This window comes from Camelus dromedarius, chromosome X (assembly GCF_036321535.1).
Source record: "Camelus dromedarius isolate mCamDro1 chromosome X, mCamDro1.pat, whole genome shotgun sequence".
Classification (NCBI taxonomy): Eukaryota; Metazoa; Chordata; class Mammalia; order Artiodactyla; family Camelidae; genus Camelus; species Camelus dromedarius.
In genome coordinates this window covers 60,430,417-60,452,473 of record NC_087472.1, presented here as the reverse complement: position 1 = coordinate 60,452,473, position 22,057 = coordinate 60,430,417, and the positions used below count along the sequence as shown (strand labels likewise).

Sequence of the window (22,057 nt, the reverse complement as noted above, 5' to 3'; positions counted from 1 at the left end):
GCCCAATAAATTATCATCCATATTTTCAACATGGCACACAACATTTCTGGTTAGTTTGCATTTGAAACTTAAGAATACATTTTATAATGACCAAGTGGGGTTCATCCCAGGGACACAAGGCTGGTTCAACATACGCAAATCAATCAATGTAATACATTACATCAACAAGAGAAAGGACAAAAACCACATGATCATCTCAATAGATGCAGGAAAAAGCATTTGATAAAATTCAACACCCATTTATGATAAAAACTCTCGCCAAAGTGGGTATAGAGGGAACATATCTCAACATAATAAAAGCTATATATGACAAACCTACAGCCAGCATAGTACTCAACGGTGAAAAACTCAAAAGCTTCCCACTAAAATCTGGGACAAGACAAGGATGCCCACTATCACCACTCCTATTCAACATAGTCCTGGAAGTCCTAGCCACAGCAATCAGGCAAGAGAGAGAAATAAAAGGGATCCAAATTGGAAAAAAAGAGGTAAAAGTGTCACTATATGCCGACGACATGTTACTATATATAGAAAACCCTAAAAGGTCCACACAAAAACTACTAGATCTGATTGAAAAATTCAGCAAGGTAGCAGGTTACAAAATTAACGTTCAAAAATCAGTTGCATTTCTCTACACTAACGATAAATCAACAGAAAAAGAAAGTAAAGAAAAAATCCCCTTTAAAATAGCACCCAAAGTAATAAAATATCTGGGAATAAATCTAACCAAGGAGGTGAAAGAATTATACACAGAAAACTATAAACCACTGATGAAGGAAATTAAAGAAGACTTCCAAAAATGGAAAGATATCCCATGCTCTTGGATTGGAAGAATCAATATTGTTAAAGTGGTCACACTACCCAAGTCAATCTACAGATTTAATGCAATCCCTATCCAATTACCCAGGACATATTTCACAGAACTAGAAAAAATCATAATAAAATTCATATGGAACCGTCAAAGACCTAGAATTGCCAAAGCATTACTGAAGAGAAAGAGGCTGGAGGAATAACTCTCCCAGACTTCAGACAATACTAAAGAGCTACAGTCATCAAGACAGCATGGTATTGGCACAAAAACAGACATATAGACCAATGTAACAGAATAGAGAGCCCAGAAATGAACTCACAAACTTTTGGTCAACTCATCTTTGACAAAGGAGGCAAGAATATACAATGGAATAAAGACAGTCTCTTCAGAAAATGGCATTGGGAAAACTGGACAGCAGCATGTAAATCAATGAAGCTAGAACACTCCCTTACACCATATACAAATATCAACTCAAAATGGATCAAAGACTTAAACATAAGACAAGATACAATAAACCTCCTAGAGGAAAACATAGGCAAAACATTATCTGACATACATTTCAAAAATTTTCTCCTAGAAGAAATAAAAGGAAGAATAAACAAATGGGACCTAATGAAACTTACAAGCTTCTGCACAGCAAAGGAAACCAGAAGTAAAACAAGAAGACAACCTACGGAATGGGAGAAAATTTTTGCAAGTGAAACCGACAAAGGCTTGATCTGCAGAATATATAAGCAGCTCATACGACTTAATAAGAAAAAAATAAACAGCCCAATCCAAAAATGGGCAGAAGACCTAAACAAGCAATTCTCCAAGGAAGACATACAAATGATCAAAAAGCACATGAAAAAATGCTCAATATCACTAATTATCAGAGAAATGCAAATCAAAACTACAATGAGGTATCACCTCACACCAGTCAGAATGGCCGTCATTCAAAAATCCACAAATAACAAATGCTGGAGAGGCTGTGGGGAAAGGGGAACCCTCCTACACTGCTGGTGGGAATGAAGTTTGGTGCAGCCACTATGGAAAACAGTGTGGAGATTCCTCAAAAGACTAGGAATAGACTTACCATATGACCCAGGAATCCCACTCCTGGGCTTGTATCCAGAAGGAAATCTACTTCAGGATGACACCCGCACCCCAATGTTCATAGCAGCATTATTTACAATAGCCAAGACATGGAAACAGCCTAAATGTCCATCAACAGGTGACTGGATAAAGAAGAAGTGGTATATTTATACAATGGAATACTACTCAGCCATAAAAACCGACAACATAATGCCATTTGCAGCAACATGGATGCTCCTGGAGAATGTCATTCTAAAGAAGTGAAGTAAGCCAGAAAGAGAAAGAAAAATACCATATGAGATCGCTCATATGTGGAATCTAAAAAACAAAAACAAAAACAAACAAACAAACAAAAACAAAGCATAAATACAGGACAGAAATAGACTCACAGACAGAGAATACAGACTTGTGGTTACCAGGGGGGTGGAGGGTGGGAAGGGATAGACTGGGATTTCAAAATTGTAGAATAGATAAACAAGATTACACTGTATAGCACAGGGAAATATACACAAAATGTTATGATAACTCACAGAGAAAAAAATGTGCCAATGAGTGTGTATATGTCCATGAATGACTGAAAAATTGTGCTGAACACTGGAATTTGACACAACATTGTAAAATGATTATAAATCAATAAAAAATGTTAAAAAAAAAAAGAATACATTTTATACCTCACTCAATAGCTATGCTTTGTAAACCTGTCATCTGCAAAACGATTTGATGCCTGGGCCATCGTTTCCCTTAATATATTAATTATACAACTGCATTTCACAACAGGATAGCTTGTTTTACTCACTTTCCAAAATAAATGCGGTTGAAGTTACAATTCTTTTCTTGAATTCAGTAAGTTTTCACCACATTGCTTTTTTGTATACTGGCCATAGTTTCTACTTTATTTCATTTCATAATCTACTATTAAGTTGTATTCATTTGACACAGACACACTTTGTTTGCATATTAAACACAGAGTCCTCTCTTTTTTAATTTCCATCACAAAGAAATTCTTTCTCATTTTCTTGAGAAAAAGAATTGCACTCTAGCTTTCATTCTCTCACTTTTGATAAAGTTGTGGCTGCTATAAACATTTATTTTCCTCTTACATTTTCTATAAGAATAATGACACAAAGAAGATGATAAATGACAACTTGACACAGAGGATATGGGAGAAAATAAGGCACTGTGGGGAATATGTCAAACTGGAGAATACATGCCCCATATCTCAGGGTGACAACTGCTGGTTGCTCCAACTGATTATTGCTTAGTGGGAATATTGACCAACTGTTTCCAGATTTTTCTTTCAATTTTTCAGAAGTCAAAAATCCAAATTTTTATGTGAAATTGCTAAACGTTGCCAACTAATTGATGCAACACATCTCTGGTCATACTCAGCCTATGGTCCACTCATTTGCAAACTCTTTTCTATGTGACAAATTCCTTTAGAATGTAGTAGTGGGGGAAAAAGTTTGTCAGTCTTGAATTCTGGAAAATTCAGAATTTGTAGAAATTAAACAAGACATTTAAGCAACCAACGAATCAAGGAAAAATCACAAGAGAAATTGAAAAATACTCAGGAATGAATAGAAATGAAAACACAACATACCAAAACTCATGGGATACAGAAAAACCAGGCTAAGGGGGAAATTTACAGCTAAAAAAGTTTACATTACAACAAGAAAAGTCTCAAATCAACAACTAATTTTACAACTTAGGGAATTAGAAAGAGAAGAACTAAACTCAGTGCTAGCAGAAGGAAGGAATAATAAAATTAGAGGAGAAATAAATGAAATAGGAGTAGAAAAAACAACAGGAAATACTCAATGAAACTAAGAGTCGATTTTTTGAAATGACAAACAAAACTGACAAATTTTTAGCTAGATTAACTAAGGAAAAAAGAGAGAAGACTCAAATAAATAAAACCATAAATGAAAGAGGAGATATTACAAATGATGCTACAGATGTTAAAAGGATAAGAGACTACTACAAAAATGTATACATTAACAAATTGGATAACTTAGAAGAAATGCATGAATTCCTAGAAATATATCGTGTACTAATCTGAATCATGAAGAAATAGAAAACCTGACAGTCCTATAACTAAATAGAAAACCTGACAGTCCTATAACTAGTAAAGAGATTGAAGCAGTAATCAATCCCCCCCACCAAAAAAACCTCCCAACACTGAAAAACCCAGGATCAGATGGCTTCATTCAAAAATCTTACCAAATACTTAAACAAGCCAGAAAGAGAAAGAAAAATACAATATGAGAACGCTCATATGTGGAATCTTAAAGAAAACAAAAAGAACATAAATACAAAACAGAAGCAGACTCATAGACATAGAATACAAACCTGTGGTTGCCAGTGGGGCGGAGGGTGGGAAGGGATAGACTGGGAATTCAAAATTTGTAGATACTGAAAGGCATATGTAGAATAGATAAACAAGATTATACTGTATAGCCCAGGGAAATGTATACAAGATCTTGTGGTAGCTCACAGTGAAAAAAAATGTGACAACGAATATATGTATGTTCCTGTATAACTGAAAATTTGTGCTCTACACTGGAATTTGACACAACATTGTAAAATGACTATAACTCAACAAAAAATGTAAAAAAAAAGAATTAATGCCAATTCTTCTTTAACTCTTGTAAAAAACTGAAGAGGAAGGAACACTTCTATACTTATTTTATGAGGTCAGCGATACAAAAACATGATACATGATACAAAAACAGAAAGACACTACAAGAAAAGAAAACTATAGGCCAATATCACTGATGAATATAGATGCAAAAATACATGACAAAATACTAGCAAACCAAATTTAAGAGTATATTAAAAAGATCATACACCAAGACCAAGTGGGATTTATTCCTAGGATGCAAGAATGGTTTAAAATATAAAAATCAGTAAATATTACATACCACATTAACAGAAAGAAGGATAAAAATCACATGATCATTTCAACAAATGCAGAAAAATCCTTTGAAAAATTCAACACCCTTCATAATAAAAACACTCAACCAGCTAAGAAAAGAAGGAAATGACCTCAACATAATAAAAGCCATATGTGAAAAATCCACAGCAAACCTCATATTCAATGGTGAAAGACTGAAAGTTTTTTCTCTAAGATCAGGAACAAGGCAAGGATGCCTGCTTTAGCCACTTCTGTTAAACACAGTATTGGAAGTCCTAGCCAGAGAAATTAGGCAAGGAAAAGAAAAAAAAAGGCATCGAAATTGGAAGGAAAGAAATAAAATTATCTTTGTTCATAGATGATTATGATTTTATATGCAGAAAACCCTGAAGATTCCACAAAAAACCTTTTAAAACTAATAAATGAATTCAGCAAATCAGCAGGATACAAAGTCAACATGCAAAAATCAGTTGCATTTCTATACGTGGACAATAAACAATCTGAAAAGGAAATTAAGAAAACAATCGCATATATAATAGTATAAAAAATGCTTAGGAATTAACTTAACCAAGGAGGTGAAGGACTTGTACAATAAAATCCACAAGATATTTCAAAACAAAATTAGAGAAGACATAAATAAATAGAAAGACATTCCATGTTCATGGACTGGAAAACAAAATTGTTAAAATGCCAACATTACCCAAAGTGATCTACAGATTTAATGCAATCCTTATCAAAACCTCAAAGATGTTTTTTGCAGAAATAGAAAAATTCATCTTGGTTTCATGACTGTATACATCTATCAAAATTCATCAAACTATACATCTGAAATATGTGTAGTTTACTATACAGGAACTATATACCACAATAAAGGTGTTAAAAATTAATCAAAAAAAATTAGAAAATACATTTTTCTTTCACTAGAGATACCTCTGGGTCCTTCAATAAAATAAAGATTAAAAGTGTTAAAAAAAAAAAAGAAAAATTCATCTTAAAAGTCATATGCAATCTCAAGGTCTCAAGGGACTCTAAATAGGCAAAACAATTCTGAACAAGAACAATGCTGGAGGACTCACATTACCTGATTTCAAAATTGATAAGAAGAACAGTGTGGGACTGGCATAAAGACAGACATACAGAGCAATGGAACAGAATAGAGAACCCAGAAATAAATTCTCGCATGTATGGTCAAATGATTATTGACAAGGGTGCCAAGACCATTCAATGAGGGAAAAGACAGTCTTCTCAACAAATGATGCTGGGAAAACTGGATATTACATGCAAAAGAAAGATGTTGGACCTTTACCTTACATCATGTACAAAAATTAATTCAAATAGATCCATGACCTAAAACTATAAAAACCCTAGAAGAAAACATAGGGGAAAATCTTCATGACATTGGATTTGTTAATAATTTCTTAGATATGAGACCAAAAGAACAGGAACTAAAAGAAAAAACACACAAGTTGAATTTTATGAAAATTTTTAAATATTATATATCAGAAGGCATTGTCAATAGAGAAAAAGACAATCCATAGAATGGGAGAAATATTTGCAGATGATATATATGATAAGGGATTACTATCCAGAATATATAGAGAACTCCTAAAACTCAACAACAACAAAAACAAAACAAAACAAAAAATCCTGATTAAGAAATGGGCAGAGGACTTGAATAGACATTTCTCCAAAGAAGATATACAAATGGCCAAAAATGACATAAAAGATAGTTAATGTGACTAGTCATTAGGGAAATGCAAATCAAAACTACATGATACCACCACACACTCATTAGGGTGGTTACTATTTAAAAAACAAACAAACAAAACAACAAGAGTGAGTGAAGATGTGGAGAAACTGGAACTCTTGTGTACTGTTGGTGGGAATGCAAAATAATACATCCACTGTGAAAACAGTAAAAAAGTTCCTCAAAAAATTAAAAACAGAATTACCATATTATCCAGCAGTTCTATTTCTGGGCATATACTCAAAAGAACTCAAAATAAATAAATATTTTTGCACCCATGTTCATAGCCACATTATTCACAATAGCTAAAATGTGGAAGTTTTATCTTCCATCAGTGGATGAATGGATAAGCAAAATATGGTATATACATACAGGGGAATACTCTTAAGCCTTAAAAAGGAACAAAATTCTTACATATGCTATAACGTGGATGAAGCTTGAGGACATTATGCTAAGTGAAATAAGTCAAGTCACAAAAAGACAAATACTGTGTGATTCCACTTAAATGATGTACCCAGAGTAGTAAAATTCATAGAGGCAGAAAGTAGAATGGTGGTTGCCAAGGACTGGGAGATGGGGTTGCGGGGAACAGGAAGTTATTCTTTAATGGGTAAAGAGTTTCTGTTTTGCAAGATGAAAAGAGTTCTGGAGATGGATTGTGGTGATGTTTGCAGAATATGAATGAACTTAATACCACACTGAAGTATATACTTAATGGTTAAGACAGCAAACTTTATGCTATATATATTTTATCACAATTTAAAAAAAACTTGAAAAAAGTTTTATTGGAACACAGCCATCACATTGATTTATGTATTGTTTATGGCTGCTTTTGCACTATAACAACCAAGTTGAGGAGTTGTGACAGGAACTATGTGTTCCACAAATCTAAAATATATACTATCTTGTCCTTAAGAAAAAGTTTGCCAGTCTGAATTAGATGAAGACAGGTGGTATGCCTATGAAATCTGAAGATGACATAAACTGGAGTAGTTAATATACTGTATGATAGAATCAAAGTTCACAAAAATCAGAACTGAAAAAATAGGCTGTAACAATCAGGTTGAAACATAATAGCTTATAAAGTATGTGTGAGATAATAGAAAATATATGTTGGTCTCTGCCCCGGTCCTCAGAACAGAGCTCCTAAAATCCTTGTAATTTCCTAAGTGATTGAAATACTGGGAGCATTCTTAAAATATCCATACTACCCAAAGAAATCTACAGATTTAGTGCAATTCCTATCAAAATACCTATAACATTTCTCACAGAACTAGAACAAAAAAAAAAAATCCTAAAATTTATATGGAAACACAAAAGACCACAAACAGCCAAAGCAATCTTGAGAGAAAAGAGCAAATCTGGAGGTATCATGCTCCCTGACTTTAGCCTATTTTACAAAGCTACAGTAATCAAAACAGTATGGTACTGGCACAAACACAGACACATAGATCTATGCCATAGAATAGAGAGCCCAGAAATAAACACACGCATCTATGGTCAATTAACCTACAACAAATGAGGCAAGACTATACAATGGAGAAAAGACAGTCTATTCAACAATTGGTGCTAGGAAAACTGGACAGCTACATGTAAAAGGATGAAATTAGAACATTTTTCACACACTATACAAAAATAAACTCAAAATGGATTAAAGACCTAAATGTAAGACTGGAAACCATAAAACTCCTAGAAGAAAACATAGGCAGAACACTCTAACATAAATCATAGTAATACTTTTTTTCAACCTGTCTCCTAAGGCAAAGGAAACAAAGCAAAAATAAACAAATGGGACCCAATTAAGTAAACATTTTTGCATACCAAAGGAAACCACAGACAAAACAAAAAGACAGCCTACTGAATAGGAGAAAATATTTGCAAATGGAATGACCAATAAGAGGTGAATATCCAAAATATATAAACAGCTCATCCAACCCAGTATCAACAAAACAAGGACCCAATTTTTTAAAGGGCAGAAAATCTAGAATAGACATTTTTCCAAAGAAGATGTTCAGATGGCCAATGGGCACACCAAAAGATGCTCAACATCACTAATCATCAGAGAAATGCAAATCAAACCAGAATGAGCTATCATCTCACACCTGATACAATGGCGATCATCAAAAAGAACACAAATAACGAACGTTGGAGAGAATGTAAATTGGTACAACCACTATGGAAAACAGTATGGAGGTTTCTCAGAAAACTAACATGAGAACTACCATATGATCCAGCAATTCCACTCCTAGGTACATATCCAAAGAAAATAAAAACACTAATTTGAAAAGATACATGCACTCCAATGTTCATAGCAGCATTATTTACAATTGTCAGGATATGGAAGCAACCCAAATGCCCATCAACATATGAATGGGTAAAGAAGATGTGGTGTGTACAGATAGATAGATAGATAATATATATACAGAGAGAGATAATGGACTATTACTCGGCCATAAAAAAGAATGAACTCTTGCCATTTGCAACAATATGGATGGACCTAGAGGGTATTATGTGTAGTGAAACAGGTGAGACAAAGAAAGCCAAACACTTTATGTTATCATTTATACATGGAATCTAAAAACTAAAACAAATGAATGAATATAATAAAACAGAAACAGACTCACAGATACAGAGAACTAAGTAGTGGTTACCAGTGAGGAGAGGTAAGGGGGGAAGGGCAAATAGGGGTAGAGAATTAAGAGGTACAATCAACTATATAAAATAAATAAGCTACAAGGATAACCACAACATGGGGAATACAGTCAATATTTTATAGTAACTATAAATGAAGTACAACCTTTAAAAATTGTGAATTACTATATTGTACATCTGATACTAATATTATAAATCAACTATATTTCAAGTTAAAAATTTAAAAATTAAATAAAATAGTGGTTCTCAGAACTGCCTGGAGAACTAATATGAACTACAGAGGTCCAGACTTATTGCAGTAAGGCAGGGCCTGACCTCTCTTATTTTTACCACATTCCATAGTGATTATTTTTTTGTAACAGCTCTACTGAGGTATAATTCACATAGCATACAATTCATCCATTTAGAGTATACAATTCAATGATTTTTATTTTATTCACAGAGTTGTGAAACCATCACACAATCAATTTTAGAACATTTTCATCATGCCGAAAAGAGACCCCATACCCATTAGCAATCACTCCCCATTTCTCCCAAGCTCTCGAAGCCCTAGGCAATCACTAATTTACTTTCTGTCTCTATAAATGCACCTATTCTGGAAATATATAAGTGAAATGATACAATATGTGGTCTTTGTGACTGACTTCTTTCACTTAGCATAATGTTTTTAAGGTTTACCCATGTTATAATACGTATCAGTACTCTGTTTCTTTTTATTGCCAAATAATATTTCATGATAGAAGAATAATACATTTTTTTATCTATTTATTCATCAGTTGACAGACATTTTGATTGTTTCCACATTTGAGTATTAAAAATAATGCTGCTATGAACATTCACATATATGTGTTTATAAGGACATATGTTTCCTCTTTAACTCAGGAGTGGAACTGCTGGATCGTATGGTAACTCTATTTAATGTATTGAGGAACTAACAGGCTGTTTCCAAAGTGGCTTCATCATTTTACATTCCCACCAGCAGTGTATGGGTTACAATTTCTCCACATCTTTGTCAACATCTGTTATTATCTATCATTTTGATTATAGCCATCCTAGTGGGCATGAAGCGGTTTCTCATTGTGGTTGATTTGCATTTCCCTGATGGGTAATGATGTTGAACATATTTTCAAGTGCTTATTCTGCAGTAATTTTGATGAACACTGAAGTTTGAGAATCACTAAGAGGTCTGTAAGTACTTTAAAGTCCTTTTTCACATTAATGATCCCATGAAGATAGAGCCAGAGAGGTATGACACTTGCAGAAGTACACTAGCACATATCTTCCTGTTCCACATGACACTTGACTGCAGATTAACCTAGTCAATTCCTGCTTTATAAAACCCTATCTTATTCCTTTTTCATTTTATTTCTTTTTTAAACTTTCAAGATAAACTTTATAACTGACTTGACTATGGAATGTTTAAATCATTAAGCAAGCAGTTTCATCTTCTAATTAGACCAGCACATTGGCAAATATTGTGCTCTGTGAATATAGATGGAGATACATTTTATATATATACAAAATTCAATGTATATTAATGAAAACCTTAGAAAAGTATCAGTCTTTAGAGAAAAGAAAATCAATTCTCCTGTACCTTTCATGATCCACCAGCAGTTTAGCAATGTTCAGACAGAAGTCTAAAGACATGTCAAGATATAGTATTTCCATGGCAGCTAACAAAAAGAAAAAATGAAATAATCATATGAGTTTCATTTTTGAGGAAGCTTAGATATGTTTAGCAATCTCTCTGTTCAAAATCTATGTTCTAAATGTTCGCCATATACCATGTCTTGCCTAACAATTTACCAGTCTTTTTACATAGTAATAATAACCAATGCTAGAGAGAATACAATGAAACAGGAACACTTCTATGGATGACAAAGTAACCTGCTACAATCCTTTTGAAAAGCAATTTGGCAATACTACATGCTTAGCATATGCTAAGAACACAGTGGTTAAAAGCCTGGGATCTGAAGTCAGACAGATCTGTATTTGAAACCACTTGCAACTTGTATGGCCATAGGCAAGTTACTCAGTTTTTGTGCACCTTAGTTTTGGCATCTGTAAAATGGGGAATAAATCACTAGTCTCAGGGTTATTGAGCTACATGAGATAACATGTGCAAATTACATAGCAAAGCACCTAGCACTTAGTAAGCATTCAATAAATGACAGTTGTTATTATTATTATTCCCTTTACTTCAGTAATTGTTCTTCTGAAGAGCCGCCTGACATAAATGTGGGTAAATGTTTATGAACAAAGATATTAAAAGTAATGTAGATTATAATAACAATAAAAAGGAAATATACTCTGAGCATCCACTATAGGGCAGTGATAAACTACTATGTAACCATTAAAATTGTTAAGTATGAAATAAAACACAGAAAAAATGAATATGCACTAATACGAAAAATGGTTATAAGATTAGTAAGTAAAAAATTAGAAAACAAGGCTCTCTGTACTATATGGTCACAATTCTGTAAAACAAGCAAATTAAGATAGAAAAAAACTGAAAATAAATAATCACATTTCTAAAAGTGATTCTGTTTAGATTAATTATTTATTCAATAAATAAGTAACGAGTGTAATTCTCTGTGCCAGGAACTGTACTTGGGGCAGGGAATCTAACAGTGGACAAAAACACACACAAATCCCTGTTGTCAAGGAGCTGGTATTCCAGTGAACGGTAGGCTATGGACATTTTTAGTATTTTCCAAAAATTACCTTAATGAGTATGTGCTACTCTTTCATAAAAAATCATATATTTTTTAATTTCTACTTTTTCTACTATAAAAAAATACCAGTGAAGTTCTAATGCCAGCAGTTAGGTTGACCATTCTAAAAGTGATGTATTTTCCCTAGCAAAGAAATGAACAGATTATAAAAAAGTAAGTTTCATCATATTCTTAATACAATGAAAAATAAGATAATTTTATTATTTTAAACTACAGAAAACTTAAATTCATGGAAGTCTCCTAATTTGTAATCTGACATTACAGCTTCATTACTCTATCATGAGTATCTAGATTGAGTAAAGTAAAAACAACCTGAAAATAAAGAATAATTTCACTTTAAACTCTGCTTCTTATCTATATTTTGATTAAAAAAACTGTAATGGGGAATTCTAGTCCAAAATTAATCAACTTCAAACTAGGTGATTCCAATAATCTCCCTGGTCTCCCCATATTATATTACTTTGAGTAGGTTGATGTTCCTTTAATTGGTTATTTGGTTTGTTTATTCCTCTAGTGCAAAAAAAGTGGAGTTGTCTTTCTGGTTCCTATTATTTTTCAGCCTGTGTATACTGAGCTGATACTGTTACCAAGAGATGCAGAATCCTCTATACATTTCAACTTCAGAGGTCTTTTAGTTACTGCTTAAGATTCTAGTCACAGAAAGCTTCAGCAGTACTACATTGGCACTAAATTTAGAGTAATTTCCAAATTTGATTATTATCCTACATTATAAATTGTTATCATGTATTGGATAATCAGTTATTATAGTAACATAATTTTATATAACAAAAATAATGCAGCTTTATAATGTAATTATATCTCTATACAGTAAAAAAAAAAAGCAAAGCATGTACACATTTAAAAATTTAGAGTAAATTATTTTTATGACTAAACATAAGTGATATACTATTAAGGGGCCAGTGTGCAAAGAGAGATATTTGTCTCACTTAATTCATCTATATAGTAGAAATAACAACAATAATAGGTAACACTTATTGCACACTAACTATATGCATCAGGCATGGAGCTAAATACTTTACAATACTTTTTCTCATAGAAATCTCAAAACAACACAATGAGGTAGACATTATTATTATATTTCCTTTAAAGATGAAGAAACTGAAACACAGAAAACTTGAGTAACTTGCCAAATAACCCACAGCTGTACATCAGGATGTTTATGTTGTGATTTGTACATTCTAGACCCTTGAGAATTTTGAAAAAATAAACAGCAATGTTTATACAAAAAAGCACAGCATTACAAAGGCTTTTTCTATCATTAGGTTATCTTTCTTTGTTGTGGCAGACAACTTCAGAATGGTTGGGCAGCTGTAATTCTCTGCTAGAATAACAGAAAACTGATAGCTTTTTATTCAGCTCTTTTTTACTACCTGTTTGCTACTATTCTCTCTTCTTTCTCTTTTTCTTCCTGGCTGACAATCTTCTCCCTTTCCTATGTGATCAATTTCCTTCTCAGTCACCATCAAATTATACCTATTGTTAGTATACTACGAAAGATCTTGTATTCAACAAATTGATGGTAATGTCAAAATGGTGTACTCTTCACACACAGAGATGTTACTTACCTTCAAGAAGTTCTTCATCAGCTGTTCTACCCTTCAAAAGGATTTTCACCTTTAAGAAAAGCCCAGCTGGATTTAAATGTTCCTATTTTAAACAAAGAAATCACAATGATATTAAAACTGTGGAATGTTAAAGACAATTTTCAAGTAATTGTTTTATTCAACCACAGTAAGATGACTCATGATCAAAGGAAATCAAAATTATAAAAGATCAAATCATAACATCCGGTATAACCCTGAGGATATTTTCTGGTATTTTATTCAATCTAAATGAAACAGTACAAGAAAAAGAACATGTAAACATTTCCACTGAGTGGCAAGCATTTAACGGCAAGGTCAATACTTAAACTGCATGAATGTAAGGCCATATTCTTGTCTTGGTAAGCAAACCTTCAAATATCAATTAGACTTGTTTTCTTTTGAGAGTTTAATAACAACTAAGGTCCTTTCAAACAATGGCTTAATGAAATAAAACACATATTGTCTTTCCTAAAGAATATGCCTATCATATATATTATTAATAACAATGTATTCTGAATGGTTTTCCCAAGTCCTTGTTAGCTAGCCCTAAAGCATCTATGATCTCTTGCCTGCTTCCACTTTTGCCTGACAGGGTACATCTTTAAACAGCTGGTTATGGTGGACAGTGCAGTCTATGTCCATAAAACAGAACTTTTCTCTCTACAACATCAAATAGTCTCTACATGATCATTGTACTCATTAGCTCCAAATTCTGCAAATAATTATTAGCTATTCATGTGTAAGATGTCTTAAGGATGAAAAGTTAGGGAAAGTAAGCACTGGTATTAAAAGAGTTTGCAAATAAGGATGATATCAATACAAAGAATAAACTAAGATTGCAAATTTTAATTTACTGCATTACCACCCTTCCTAACAGGCAAGTTGGAATATATCTTGGGCTCAATTCTCTTTTTACCTTCAGAGATGTACAAGTCTTCCAGATCTTGACAGGATGTTTTCCTTGGGTCTACTATACTCACACAAATTAACATTCTGTTTTTCTCTTTGATTTTATTAGCAAACAACTCCAGATAATGGACACTTTGCTTTCATTGTATCATCTATTCACTTCTGTAAACATTGCACGATAGTGTCCATCCTTACTGTCTCTTGAAACTACACTTTCAGAAGTCATGACAGTTAAATTCATCAGCTTTCTCCCTGTCATCAGTATCCTTGTCTTCTCTGTAACTTTTCTCACTGTTGTTTCTCACTCTTCTCTGTCAGATTTTTGTTTTATTTTTCTTTTTACCAGTTATTGGAAAACAGGATTCAGGTACAACAAATTTTCAGGGCACGTACTGTGAATCCTATTTTGCATATGAGGAAATTGAGGCCTAGATGTAGTAACCATAGTCACACAACTGGTAACTGGTAGAGTTGAAATTTGAATTCAGATCTGACTTTAAAGGCCATAATTTTTCCAGTGTAACAGCCTGCCTCCCTTAAATCTCTTTCTACCCTTGGCCTGTCTATTATTACACTGTTCAGTTCTCTTGCAAGCTCTAAAGATAACTACTCCATTTTTTTCAATGTGAAGTATATCATACACATACACAATTATATAAAACATCTATGTATATTTTACAGAATGATAAAACAAACCCCCATGTCCTCAACACCTGGGTTAAGAAACAGAACACTACCACATTAGAGGCTTCCTATGTACCCTCAACCATTTGCACCCTCCTCACATCCCCACGGAGGTAAACACCACTGTGACTTTTGCACAGTAATTCCTTTACTCTTCCTTATAGATACTCAATATACTGTTCCATTTTGCCTGCCTTTGAACATAATTTTAACAGAATCATAATGTGTATGAATTCTTCCATGACTTGCTTCTTTCATTCAATATCATGATTTCAAGATCACTTATGTTGATATGTGAAACTAATTTATTTGTTTTCACTGCTGTATAGTATGGTCCTCAGAGGGTATTACCTGCATCAACATCACCTGGAAAGTTGTTAGAAATGCAGACTGCACTCCAAACCTACTAAATCAGAAACTCTGGGGATAAGGCAAAAAAAAAAAAAAGTGTGTGTGTGTTTTGTTTTGGGAAACTATGTAAAATCATTATTATTGATTTGCATATTAAAAATTTTCATTTCAACATAAATTCTAGTACATGTTTAGTAAGGTAATAAATAAGAAAACTGTTTTAATAATCACTCTAGTTAATACTTAGGCATACTAAAGTTTGAGAATAACAACTGTATAGTATGCAATTATATGGCTATATCACTATTTACTTACTCATTCTATTTTGGATATCTGAGTCAACACAATTGCTATTATGAAAATTCCTGGCATCAGCCTTCTGTATACTCTTCCTAGAATACAAATGCAAGAACTTTTTTCTACAGTATATACCTAGGAATGAAGTTGTTGGGTATCTGAATATGGTTAAGTTCAACTTTATCGAGTAGTATCAAACTATAATCCATAGTAGCTATATCAAACACTCAAAAATTAGGAATAGAAGGGAACTTCCTGAACCTGACAAAGGGCATCTATAAAAAAAACGTGACAGTTAACACCATACTTAATGGTAAAATACTTAATTCTTTCCCTCTATGATCAGGAACAAGACAAGGATGTCTGCTTTGCCCCTTCTATTCAACATTTATAGTGGACATTCTTGGTAGAGCAATTAGAAAAGGAAAAGAGATAAAAGACAACCAGATTGGAAGGAAGAAGTAAAACTACCTCTATTTGCAGAGGACATGATATTGTACATAGAAAATCCTAAAGAATCCAGTAAAAACCTACTAAAGCCAAAAAATAAGTTCAGCAAGGTTGCAGTATCAACTTTTTAAAAATCAACTGTATTTCTATATACTAGCAATTAATAATCCAAAAGTGAAGTTAAGAAAATAATTCCATTTGTAATAGCATCAAAAAGAATAAAATACATAATAATAAATTTAACAAAATAAGGGCAAGACTTCTATACTGAAAACTATAAAACACTGTTGAAAGAAATTAAAGAAGGTCTAAATAAATAAAAATGCATCCTATGTTCCTGGATTGGAAGACTTAATATTGTTAAGACAGCAATACCCCCCTCAACTGATCTATAGATTCAATGCAATCAAATTCCTAGCTGTCTTCTTTGCAGAAATTGACAAGCAGATCCCATAATTCATATGAAAGTGCAAGGAATGCCAAAACAATCTTGAAAAAGAACAAATCTTAAAATAGAAAAATAGGACTCATACTTCCAATTCCAAAGTGGTATACCACTTTACGCTGACATCAGTTGTGGATGAGAATTCCCAGTGTTGCACACCCCTGTCAATACTTGGAATTACCAGGCTTGTAAGTTTTTGCCAATCTGGTAGGTATTTTACTTGCTTTAAGGTGTTCCTTTTATCCTCCCAGCCCTTTACTGTGAGTTTTTCCTAAGGTTCAGCTCCTCTAAAACTAAATACTCCTTTTCCTACACTCTGTCCTTCAGGAATTGTCCCCATATTCCAGGTTTCAAATATCATCTCTTAACAGCAAAGGAAACCATAAACAAAACAAAAAGACAGCCTATGGAATGGGAAAACATATTTGCAAATAATGCAACCAACAAGGGCTTAATTTCCAAAATATACAAACAGCTCATATAGCTCAATATCAAAAAACAAACAACCCAGTAAAAAATGGGCAGAAGACCTAAATAGACATTTCTCCAAAGAAGACATACAAATGGCCAACAGGCATATGAAAAGTTATTCAACATCACTAATTATTAGGGAAATGCAGATCAAAACTACAATGATGTATCACCTCACACCAGTCAGATCTGCCATCATCAAAAAGTCTACAAATAATAAATGCTGGAGAAGGTGTGGAGAAAAGGGAATCCTTCTATACTAGGATGGTGTAGTGGGGGAATGTACTGGTGAGAATGTAAACTGGTGCAGCCACTATGGAGAACAGCATGGAGCCTTATTTAAAAAACTAAAAATATACCTACCATACGATTCAGCAATCCCACCCCTGGACATATATCTGGAAAACACAAAAACTCTAATTTGAAAACATATATATGCATCCCAATGTTCACAGCAGTACTATTTACAATAGCCAAGACATGGAAGCAACCTAAATGTCCACTGACAGATGAATGGATAAAGAAGATATGGGGTGTGTGTGTGTGTACACATATAAACACAGTGGAATATTACTCAGCCATAAAAAAGAATGAAATAATGCCATTTGCAGCAACATGGATGGATTTAGAGATTATCATATTGAGTGAAGTAAGTCACAGAAAGACAAATGTCATATGACATCACTTATATGTGGAATTTAAAAAAAATGATACAAATTAACTTATTTACAAAACAGAAACAGACTCACAGACATAGAAAACAAAATTAGTTACTAAAGGGGAAAGGGGTCGGGAGGGATAAATTTGGAATTTGGGATTAACAGACACACACTACTACATATAATACAGATAAACAACAAGGATCTACTGTATAGCACAGGGAATTATATTCAATATCTTATAATAACCTATAATAGAAAAGAATCTGAAAAAGAATATATACACATACACACATAACTGAATCACTTTGCTATAGACCTGAAACACTGTAAATCAACTATACTTCAACAAAAAAAATGTGGAAGTGTGAAAAAAATTTTGCACAGCATAAAAAAAATCATTTCTTAGGTAAAAAAATCTATTGCAAGACATTTCTTTGGGTAGCAGCTTAAGTAGCTATAATTCACATACCATACAGTTCACCCACTTAAAGTACACAACTCAGTGGTTTTTAGGATATACACAAAGTTATTTATCAGTTTTAGAACATTCTCATCACCACAAAGAGAAACTTTGTACCCTTTAGGAGTCATTCTGTATTCCCCCAACCACTGTCACCTTGCCCTAGACCCCAAAGCAAACACTATTCTACTTTATGTCTCTATATATTTGCCTATATATTTGGACATTTCATATAAGTGGAATGATACAATATGTGTTCTTTTGTGGCTGGTTTACTTCACTGGCATGTTTTCAAGGTTCATTAATGTTGTAGTATGTATCAGTACTTCATTTTTACAGCTGAATAATATTCTATTCAGTGGATATACCACATTTTGCTTAGCTGTTCATCAGTTGAACATTTTGGCTGTTTCCATCTTTTGGCTATTGCAAACAGTGGTGTTATAAATATCATGCATGAGTTTTTATGTGGACACATGTTTTCAATCTCTTAAGTATAATAGGAGTGGAATTGCTGGGTCTCATGGTAACTTTACATGTAACTTTTGAGGAACAGCCAAACTGTTTTCTAAAGTGGTTGTACCATTTAACATTCCCGCCAACAGTGTATAAAGGTTCTAATTACTCCAACTTCACATCAATAAATTATTCAGTCCATTTAAGAAATTATAGTCATCTTAGTGGGTGTGTAGTAGTTCCTCATTGTGCTTCTGATTTGCATTTATCTGATAATTAATGATGTTGAGCATCTTTCCATGTGCTTATTATCAGCCAATGGTATATCTTCTTTGGAGAAATGTCTATTTAAATCCTGTGATCATTTTTAATTGGGTTATTTGTCTTCTTACTATTGAGTAGTAAAGATTTTTAAAAAATATATCCTAGATACCAGACACTTATCAAATATAAAATTTGCAAATATTTTCTCCCACTCTTTTGGGAGGATCTCATGGGTTGTATTTTCACTTCTTGATGGTTTCATTTGAAGCAAAATTTTTAATTTTAATGAAGCCCAATAGCATCTAATTTTCCTTTTTCGCTTGTATCCCATTTAAGCAACCAAGACTTTTTCAATTTCACTGTACCAATAAATTTTCAAAAACAACTTTGTGGAACAACATAAGGCTACCAAATTTTAATTTCCCTTCAAAAAAAGATTTTTTAAAATACTACTATCAGTTCCAGTTCCATCCAAGATGGAGCATGACAACTATAACCTATATCCTCCACTAATTACAACTAAAAACCCTGAAAAAGATCTACAAAGCAACAACCTGAGGACTCTGAAAAGTAAACAAAAGCAGAAAGAGTCATCAGAACAAGCAGCAGCAAATTGTCTGGGAGTGGTGAGTAGCTTGGGTTTTTTTTTTTAATCTTTTATCTAGTGCTATAGGAAGTTTGTTTGTCTTCTGGCAAATCCCCAAATAAGGCCAAAAAGAAATGTCTGTCTGGATGATTTTTCTTTTTTTTGGTCTGGAGAATTTTTTTTAACAGGCTCTGCCTTCACAGATATGGAGTTCAAATTTATACTACTCATGTTGTCCAAGAACTGTAAAGCTGAAAAATCAAAATAAAAGTAGCCAAAAGAGTGATATCTCTTAGACATCTGGATAAAGCAAATAGATGTAATGCCATGCCCTCAATCCAGGTTGGAGAGGATTCTAAAATATTAACACTCACTAAAGATAAATTAGCAATCTCAAATTACAAAGCACTGGAGGAAATATTTCATACTGAGCAAGAGTTAGGGGTACTATTAACATCAGGATCAAACTGTTTCCAAGTATAAGAATACCTTATTGTATTGTGCTTCACTTTATTGTGCTTCAGACATTGTGTTTTATACAAATTGAAGGTTTGTGGTAACTCTGAGTTGAGCAACTTTATTGGTGCCATTTTTCCAAGAGCATTTGCTCAGTTTGTGTCTCTGTGTCACATTTTGGTAATTCTCCCAATAGCTCAATTTATTATCATTGTTATTATATTTGTTATGGTCTGTGATCAGTGATCTTTGATGTTACTATTGTAATTGTTTTGGAGTGCCATGAACTGCACCCATATTAGACAGTGAACTTAAACAATAAATGTTGTATGTGTTCTAACTGCTCCACCAACTAGCCATCCCCCCAACCCATCTCTCTCCCTTTTCTTGGGCCTCCCTATTCCCTGAGACACAATAATATTGATATTAGGCCAATTAATAACTCTACAATGGCCTCTAAGTGTTCAAATGAAGAACACTTTCAAAAGTGTTCAAAAAGAGTTTCAAAACTTCTTTCAAAAGAAGAGTTGCATGTCTCTCACTTTTAATCAAAATCAAGAAATGATTAATCTTAATGAGGAAGGCATGCCAAAAGCCAAGATAAGCTAAAGGCTAGGCCTCCAGTGCCAAACAGCCAAGTTGTAAATGCAAAGAAGTTCTTAAAGGAAATTAAAAGTGCTACTCCAGTGAACACATGAATGATAAGAAAGCAAAACAGCCTTATTATTGATACAGAAAGTTTTAGTGGTCTGGATAGAAGATGAAACCAGCACAAGATTCCCTTAAGCCAAAGCCTAATCCAGAGCAAGGCCCCAACTCTCTTCGACTCTGTGAAGGCTGAAAGAGGTGAGGAAGCTGCAGAAGAAAAGTTCAAAGCTAACAGAGGTTGGTTCATGAGGTTTAAGGAGAGAAGCCATCTCTTTAACATAAGAGTGCAAGGTGAAGCAGCCAGTGCTGATGTAACAGCTGCAGCAAGTTTTCCAGAAGATCTAGCCAAGATAATTAATCAAGGTGACTATAGTAAACAACAGATTTTAAATGTAGACAAAACAGCCTTCTAATGGAATAAGATGCCATCTAGGACTTTCACAGCTAGAGAGATGCCTAGCTTCAAAGCTTCAAAGGACAGGCTGACTCTCCAGGTAAAGGGCTAATATACCTGGTGATTTTAAATTGATGCCAAGGTTCATTTACCATTCATAAAATCCTAAGGCCGTTAAGAATTATGCTAAATCTACTCTTCCTATGCTCTATAAATGGAACAACAAAGCCTGGATAACAGCACATCTGTTTATAACATGGTCTACTGTATATTTTAAACCCACTGTTGAGGCCTACTACTCAGAAAAAAAGAGTCAAAACATTACTGCTCATTGACAAGGCGTCTGGTCACCCAAGAACTCTGATGGAGATGTACAAGATTAATATTGTTTTCATGCCTGCTAACACAATAGCCATTCTGCAGCCTATGGATCAAGGAACAATTTCAACTCCTAAGTCTTACTATTTAAGAAACATATTTTGTTTCATTAACACTATAGCTGCCACAGATAGTGATTCCTCTGATGGATCTGGGCAAAGTAAATTGAAAATCTTTTGGAAAGGATTCACCATTCTAGATGCCATTATGAACACTTGTAATTCATGGGGAAAGGTCAAAATATCAACATTAACAGGGGTTTGAAAGAAGTTGATTCCAACCTTCATGGATGACTTTAACGGGTTCAAGACTTCAGTGGAGGAAGTAACTGAAGATGTGGTGGAAATAGCAAGAAAACTAGTTAGAAGTAGAGCCTGAAGATGGAACTGAATGGCTGCAATCTCATGTTGAAACTTTAATGAATGAGGAGTTTCTTCTTAATGATGAGCAAACAAAGTGGTTTCCTAAGATGGTGAAGATGCTGTGAAGACTGCTGAAACGACAACAAAGGATTTAGAATATTAAACGTAGTTAATAAAGCAGCAGCAGGGTTTGAAAGGTTTGCCTCTAGTTTCGAAGGAAGTTTTACTATGGGTAAAATGCTATCAA

The 22,057-nt window shown here is 33.6% G+C and overlaps 1 protein-coding gene across 1 annotated transcript in view; it reads right to left on the bottom strand.

Moving 5' to 3' along the window:
- TEX11 (testis expressed 11) overlaps positions 1 to 22,057 on the bottom strand; it is a 283,928-nt gene that overhangs the window by 143,598 nt on the left and 118,273 nt on the right. The window contains exons 13-14 of the mRNA XM_064483187.1: positions 13,520 to 13,601; positions 10,793 to 10,871 (exon numbers count right to left, since the gene is read on the bottom strand). Of these exons, the coding sequence (XP_064339257.1) occupies positions 10,793 to 10,871; positions 13,520 to 13,601 (161 nt within the window). The remainder of the gene's footprint in view (positions 1 to 10,792; positions 10,872 to 13,519; positions 13,602 to 22,057) is intronic.